Source organism: Anas platyrhynchos, chromosome 1, assembly GCF_047663525.1.
Source record: "Anas platyrhynchos isolate ZD024472 breed Pekin duck chromosome 1, IASCAAS_PekinDuck_T2T, whole genome shotgun sequence".
NCBI classification, from domain to species: Eukaryota; Metazoa; Chordata; class Aves; order Anseriformes; family Anatidae; genus Anas; species Anas platyrhynchos.
Window position 1 is genome coordinate 111,626,648 of NC_092587.1, and position 7,984 is coordinate 111,634,631.

Sequence of the window (7,984 nt, forward strand, 5' to 3'; positions counted from 1 at the left end):
TCTAGAATAACAGAATGGTGCAAATATTCATCCTGCTTTACTTTAGAAGTAAAATTCTTCAGGAATTCATGAATTACTTCCATCAACTTGCCAATATCACTGGCCTTCACATGCACTTAAAGATAAGCAGACTGTTCTTTGGGGTCATGCCTTAGCAGTCAAATTCAACTATGGTTATCTTCTAGACATTAAAAAAAAAAAAAAAAAAAAAAAGCAGTTTATTTTCTATTCATATTGCATGCACTGGCAGGAGGGAAGAGACTTTTATTTCCCATCAGAGAGCTACCTCAGAGCTGAAGCTTGGCTCTCAGGCTTAAAATACAGTGCAAAGGTAAAGCTGCCATGCAGCACTCTCTTGTTAAGGGCCATGGCATAAAGACCAAGCCAATCCTGGGTATCTGCACACCTGCCCTAACCCTAAGCCCTCTCTGACACTGTCATCACAGTACATCACTACACTGAGTGTCACTGGCCTCAGAGAAAGTTTCTTGATCTTACCAAAGCAATGTATTCACCTCTGTCAGATACTTCACCCCACCCCTTGCTTCACAGGAATTCCTGTGTTCAGGTCTCTCAACGTTTCTCAAGGCTTTTAAGTGAATCAAGTCTCAAACAGAGAGAAGGCTGTGCAGATCAGACATTGTGCAAGTTTTTTTCTTCCAGTAAGCCAAGGTTTTTATGAGCTTTAGTTCAATTTCCTATTTGCAAGACGCAGTTAGCATTTTATAACACTGACACAAATTAACTCTTTGTAAAAGCTCAGGCAGCCTAAAAAAAAAAAAAAAAAAAAAAAAAAAAGCTGGAAAAGTTTCCTCACTACACAGTGACAACACAGCCTATGCCATTGTGAAAAGAGTGTTTTCTTTTACCGAGTGAGGGAATGAAAAGCCTTTCCAAATACATATCAGTGCTGGGTACCATGCATCTCCCAGAGAAACATGCTTTTTTCAGAGCTGCTCCGTGTGTGATTACTTCTACCCATGTCATACACAGCGACCTGCAGGGAGAAGCTGTGCCAACAGCAGGTGCTTTCTGCAGCGCTCGATGCCCCGCCATGACCACACAAGGGCTGCTCCTGGAAACGCTCAGCATGGAGGTGAATGCTTGCCCTGATTTCAGCACGGGGCTGTGCACCCTGCTGAACAAACATGGGGCCACTGGCAGGAGACAAGTTGCCACCAACCTGCAATAAGAAACTCTACTCTTGGATATAGCTGGTTACAGGACCAGGCACGGAAGCCCTTCGTGAGCAGGAGGAGCTTCTAGCGATGTTTTTCTTTAGCATTTGCAAAGGAGGAGACCCAGAGTGGCTGGGCACTGCCAGCGCATTATAACTAAGACGAAGGTATGTGCAGTGTGTTTTTCCATGTTGTAAAAGTGCGCTGCTGGAGTTTATTTTCATTTGATAAGAAACCAACAAAATGTTGCACCACAAGGTTTCACTGCCTTGATTAATTAACAAAAAATACAACAAAGGAAAAACCAGGAGCACCCTTCTTCGTATATTGAAATAATTAGACCTTGCAGCAAAAGGGAAAATGAGGAAAAAGTGCCCTCCTGGAAAATATTATGCTTCATGCTATTTAGAGCCCCATAAAAACCCTATGCTTTTATGAAAAGACTAGTTATGCTGTCTTCCTTTGCAGGCAAAATTGTAAGGAAACCTTACGTGATAGCCTAACACCCACTCATAAAAATAAAGATGTTATGGGGTGGGGTAGTATCATGTAATTATCTAGGCCACTTTTAAAAACTACATATGCACGCTTTAACAGAAGGCTCTCCAGTGGGCCTTGTTTTGGTCCTCCAAGATACCAGTGCTGAGACCCAGCCCGTACACACGAACCTGCATCCACCATTAAATAGGGGCAGCAAATTCGTCCTTGTCCTTCAAACCTTGCTAGAGGAACAGTTGAAACTACAGCCTTTCTGATACAATCCCGTATTTGAGAAAGGGATGCACTGCAACTACACACTTACAAAGGCTCTTATTTTATGCTCCTGACAGGCAGCCCGGGCCATAAAATGAAAGAGGCCATTAGGAAAATGAGGCCGTCATTAGAAGCAGAGCCGGTAAGCATTTGAATGCGTTCAGCAGGCGGAGCGCACCGCTGGAGGTTTCAGTACAATCCTCATTTCTTTACCTAGTGGCAGAAGCGAGGACCTGGTGTGGTGTGATAGAAAAAGGGCCATATCCTTTGTGGTGTACCACATTCAATTAATATGTCAGGCTTTCTACGTCTGTCACTGCTCACAGGGGCTGGAACAATTGTTCTGCTTCCCCACTCCCCTCTTTTTTCCCAATTTTCACATAGTATCATGCTAAAAAAGAGTTATGGATTTCCTTCTCAGAGAACTGCATGGACTGATAAAGTGAAATCCATGGCAGAAACCAACTTGTTATTTTTCCCTTTAACTCATAATTTCAGTTAAGAGAGAAAGTGCAATAAATTTTGGCGGGAAAAAATAAGAAGAGACATTTTTGGACATTTCTAATGGCCAGTCTATATAAACACTGTTGAGAAATATGGGTGAGAACAATCCACCCTGGGGATGATTATTTTTCTTGCTCCAAGGCCCAAGCATTACTTTTCTTGTGTCCAGGGTTTTGAAACTGCTCTAAGCTCATTTCTGAGCAAAGACAGGAACAAGAAAGAAGCAGCTGGAAAACCGTCGCGGGCTTCCACGTTTAAATGCAATAATGTTTCGCAACGATGTGGCATTTGCTTTATAACCCAACCAAAGTGCCCTTGCCCAAACTCTTCTAGCACTATGCAGCTGCAGTTTCATCTTGCTTGTGCTAGATATGTATCAGGATGTGTATCAGGCTTGCCAGCACTGGATTCCTTAAGGTACCCAATGCAGTGGGGACATAGCCCATGAAGGAGTACAAATTACTGGTACTACAACACTAACAATAATAATACAAACAGTATTAAAGAGGATAATAATACCCATAGAGAAGCGCTGAGTGAAACCACTCACTGGATTAAGCAGCCTTAATGAACCTCCACCTTGCCTGGACAAGAGAGGATCGGCCCTTGGTCCTCAAGCAGCCGCTCCCCAGCCCTCTGGGCTCCTGCCTGCAGCATGGCTCCTGCTGTCCTCAGCCCGTCCCGCCAGCTGGCTGTGCCCTGGCATGCTGCAAGCACAGCCCCGGGAGGCTCACTGTTTGTTATTTTATCAGAAGGACAGAATTTCCTCAACAAGGCTTCCTGCGCTACAGATTAAACAGCAAACAGTTGGGTCAGCTAAAAAAAAAAAAAAATAAAATAAATAAAATAAATTAAAAAAAAAAAAAAAGCTGACGAAATGCAGGAAGATCCTTCTTGTTATTCTAGCAGTATTGCTTCCTTTGCTTGGTAGCGGTGCCGGGGAAACGTTAGTACCGGAGTCAGCCGCCTCTTGCCAAACCTCCGGCATCTCCCCTGTGCTGGCTGGGAGATGCTGCGCGCCCGCCCGACCCGCGCAGCTCGCTGCGATTCAGCTCCCTGCTGGCGTCAGGAAAGCCAGATGCAGAAAAAGCTTGCAAAGCGGGGTGGTGGTGATGGGGACAAAAAGAAAAAGAAAGAAAGCGAGGAGGGACGGCGGGCGGTTCGGCACCCTGCCCTCAGCAGTCACCGGTTGGCAGGAGCGGCGCGGGGCTCGCCGAGCGGCTGCCGGCTGTGACACAGCAGCTGGGACGAGCCTTCCGCATTCCTGGCTCGAGTATTAATATGAATAACGCATGACTCACACTGACACCGCCAGCGAGGCCGGGAAACTGTAGTCTGCAGCTATAAAGAGCTACACAGCGCTGCCGTCTTGCAGCGCGCCGGCCAAGTGTGATGAGCGATCTGTGCCTGGCTGTGCGCGCTGTCATCCGGCCGGGCACGGCGCTGCAGAAGGGGCTCGGATGCTCAGAGGGTGTACGTGGAAGGGGAAAAGTTCAGCTGTATCATGAGCTATCTGGGAAGGTAGTTGCGAGGAAGCAGGCGAGTTTCTCGTGCCAGTCCCTGGCTTACTTGTATGAATAACCCATGACTAAAGCATCAGCTCCACGGGGGGTTGTGAGAATCTCTGAGCGAGCCTCCGAGCACACTTGGTCACTGTGCAACGGGACAAATTGCCGGGTGCTGCAGTCCAATTCCCTCCTCAGCCCTGCCAGGACTAATTCATTTCCCTAAGGGTGGCTTCTGCCAACAACTCGCACTCATCCAGGACCCTCATGGCATCAACAGCAACTCTTGAGTTTACCCACGCCGCTCCTTCTCCTGAGCCACGTGAGTTGCAGCTAGGTTTAAGCAGGCTTCTGAGCTTCCCTGACTTCTCCCCCGGTAAGCGTGCCTTAACCAAGGCTGACAGCGCAGCATAAGTGAGACAGCATCACGCTCTGCTGGCTGCAGGCATGAGCCTGCTGCTCGCTCGCTGGGGTGCAGCCTGTAATGGGTGTCGTATGCGGCTGGCTGTCATTTTTCATGGCAGTGGCTCAAAAAGTCATAATTCTGCCAAAAAGAATCAAAAGGGGCTTGTGCTACTGCTATTGTATCTGCAGTAACTCATGTGAGCTACTCTAACACACTTTGATTTATGAAGAGAAAATTCACAAGCATGCAGTGCCCCTTTGAACAGCTTAAATGAGCCCTTGTTATAATCTCTTTAACGGACTGATAAGTAATGAGGTGGTATTCCTACAAGCTCAGATATTAGCTTGAACAAGAATGCCTCAAAGAAGACCAAAGTGGGAAAAAAATGTGTACTACAAGGATGTCCCCAGATACTCTCCAAACATGCATTTTCTTAAGTATGGGATAGCGAAAAGTATATTTAGAAAGTCTGAATGGCACTTACCTCTCAAGAAGTGCTGGTAAGAAGGAAGTGACTCAAATATGCTGTTTGAAGCCATTGTTTCCTCTTTAAAAGTCACTCTCTCTTTACAGTGAAGGAATATATGATTTCTTCTACCTTGGGAAGCGAGAAATGAAGAATGGTCATTGTTACCACCCTCTGCCCAGCCATCACTCTCTGCACTCCGCTGTCTCTGGAGCAACCCGAAGCGGATTATAAAGTTCTTTTGCTAAAAGAACTCCAAAATTGTTTCTTAAAAAGAAAAAAAAAATAGCGGATCGGTTGTGGTTGATGATGCTTACCACTCTACGAAACTCTGTGGTTTGCAGTCAAAACGATTCGCCCTGCCTGCTGACCAATATCCCGGACCCGCTCTTGTGTGACTGCCTCTGTACCCAACTTGTGGTTCTGTGGTTGTTTATGAGGCCCAAAGAAGTGTTTCACACAACCAAAATTACAAATTTAACTGTTCCCCTTTCCATAACCTGCCTCCATTGGTCCCTCTGTGTCACGTGACCTGAGTGATGTCGACTTACTTTCTTTTTTTTTTTTTTTTTTTTTTTTTAAAACTTTCTGAAGTCATGCCCTACCCACTCCACCTGCCCTCCCCGGGGCTGCGCGAGGCAGCCATGGAGGTTGCTGAGGGAGGGAAAAGAGAAATGACTCACCGGCCCCGGTGCTGCAGGCGGGCTTGCTGAGCTAGTGCAACGCTGCTTGTTTTGTTGTTTGTGGTTTTTGGAACTACTGATTATTTTGATAGGGATTTCATTGCTGCTTATTCAATAGTAATTCAAACCCGGGTATTAGTTGGCTGTTAGGGCAGGATGTGTAAGTCATCCTGTACAACGTTAGGAATCAGCTGTAGGGAAGACCACTGGCTGGGGAAAGTACACTGCAGAGAGGTGAGAGAAAGAAAGAGAGAGAGAAAGAAAAAGAGAGAGAGAGAGAGAGAGAGAGAGACAGAGAGAAAGAGAGAGAGAAGGGATGAAAAAGACAGTAGGAAAGAAAGAGAAAAAAAAAAAAATAAAGGAAGAAAGAAACAAAGAGAGAGAGATAGAAAGAAACCAAAAGGCAAGGAAGAAAGGAAGAAAGAAAGAAAGGAAGGAAGAAAGGAAGAAAGAGAAAGAGAAAGAGAAAGAGAGGGAGAAAGAAAACAAGAAAGAACAAAGAAGAAAGAAAAGTAGGAAAGGAAAAAAGGAAGAAAAAGAATGGAAAAAATAAACTAAAATGAAAGAATGGAAGAAATGATGAAAGGAAGAAAGGAAGAAAAAGAGAAAGAAAGAAGAAAGGAAAAAGAAAGAAAAAGAAACACTTGGGAAAGAGAAAACAAACAAAAACGAACAAACAAACAAACAAAAACCCACAGCAACATTATTTTGAACCTGTATAGTGACATCTTCTGAGGGAGCTCTTGAAGGACACTAGTTTCTGTGAGCCCACACGAAAGCTTTGTGAATTCTCCCATAAGGTTAAATCCAGTAGTCCCTGTCTAGCACAATGAGCCTTCCTGTCAGAAGGATCCCTACCCATGAGCAAAACTGAGTAAAATCCTCAGGATGCAGCACAACATCTCTGAGGTGGCAGTGCATCAATCTTGTCAAAAATTCTTCCCTTTACTTCTCCCTCCCCAGAAAAATTAAACAAACAAACAAAAAAGGGAAAGGTCCTCACTTTACATCCAATTGGCAGCTCGGGCTCTGGCTGCAACAGCACAAAGGTGTGGGAGGAAAATCACTTCCTACAGCACAGAGAAGTGACTGCTGTGCCACTTTCTGCCTCCTTTTCCTCTCCTCTGACCAGAGGGCAGCAACCCATTGGCATCTGGGCGCAAAGCCCAGGCCACTCAGCTTCAGTAGCCTGAGACCTGCTCAACCTTTGCCAGAAAAAGTTCTGCACCCAAAGCAAGGCTGACGCAGAACGACGCTTTCCCTGCCTGCTCTGAGTGACCACCATGGTGAAAAAAAAGTGAGAAGCCTTTGCAATATTAGCAGAAATGCTGGTAGGTGGAGCACAAACACGTAATAACACACACTGCCTCCCGCGAGGAGCAAAGCCCCCAGCACGCAAGCACCGTCCATGCAGATCACACCCAGAACTGCCACAGGGCTCTGTGGTTGCACCTGCAGCCCGGAGCAGGAATACCTCGACAAAAGCAGGCGCTTCGTGCATTTTTTTTTTCTTTCTGCTTATTGCAACTTTGGAAGTCAAATTCCTGACACTGCTTTACTGCCTACATTTCTAGTGCAACTGCAGCCTACGCCCTGGCTTCCTTCAGAGTTGGGGGGGAGCTGTGGGTGCATGTGAGGAAGGTTTTCCTCAAAAAGAAAAATTTGCTGAAGCAGAGTCTTCTCACCATGCAAAAGGAGCAGTTCTGGACAGCAAGCACAGGAAGGCTGGGGCACTTTTCTGCCTCACAGTGAGTCCAGCTTAAACTCCTGCTTGAACTCCAACTAAGCTAGTGACCTAACCACGTTCTTTTGTTTGTTTGTTTGTTTGTTTTTCTGACTGTGACCAATTTTTAGCAGGTCTAGGGGGATAAGCCTCACTCCACTATGACATAAATACCTCAACGAGCACCTACTGAAGGCAAAACATTGTGCTGGCTGTGCCAGGAGCTCATCTGAGAGGGGGAAACGTGGGCCCAAGTGCCCCAGTGCCCACGGGGAGCTCAGGGGCTTTGCTGCCCCACTGGGCCAGGCCGGGCCACACTGGCAGAGGGAGTCCAGCAGGGAAGAGGAAAGGTTTTAAAATGCTTTTTATTTCTCCTCTTCTAGTATTAGAGGGGCAGGATTGCTGCCAGGGCTGGGGCTGACGTCCAGGCAGGCAGAGCATGTGCCGTGTCCATCCGCGTTGCTGTGGGCAGAGCACGGCGTGTCAGCGCACTGTGAATGCCAGCGATGCTAATGCCTTCACCCCCGTCATCTGCCGTGAAGGCCAGGACATAGCTATGCTATGTGAGAAGCAACAGTTGGGCTGGTTTTGTCATCTCATTGCTAGGGCAGATGATGCAAGGGAAAAGACTGAGTGTTTCGAAATACAGCCTGCCACTCCGGTCTCTGCTCTGCTCTGCCAGAAGTCAGCTGCGAACAGTACGCAGGAATATGCTTTATTAAGCTTTAACCACCTTGGATTTTCAAGAAACGGACTGTGCTATGCA

At 46.4% G+C, this 7,984-nt stretch overlaps 1 protein-coding gene across 6 annotated transcripts in view; it reads right to left on the bottom strand.

Annotated features, from left to right (window-relative positions):
- Positions 1–5,263, bottom strand: part of RUNX1 (RUNX family transcription factor 1) — a 156,072-nt gene extending 150,809 nt beyond the window's left edge. For 4 of the 6 annotated variants that reach the window (XM_072026738.1, XM_027449139.3, XM_038166404.2 and 1 more), the window contains exons 1-2: positions 5,130–5,263; positions 4,831–4,944 (exon numbers count right to left, since the gene is read on the bottom strand). In XM_072026738.1, the coding sequence (XP_071882839.1) occupies positions 4,831–4,885 (55 nt within the window). In that variant the 5' untranslated portion in view covers positions 4,886–4,944; positions 5,130–5,263. Of the gene's footprint in view, positions 1–4,830; positions 4,945–5,129 lie in introns of those variants that run through there. The other 2 variants (XM_072026734.1, XM_072026730.1) reach the window with 1 other exon arrangement.
- Between the last annotated feature and the right edge of the window lie 2,721 nt (positions 5,264–7,984).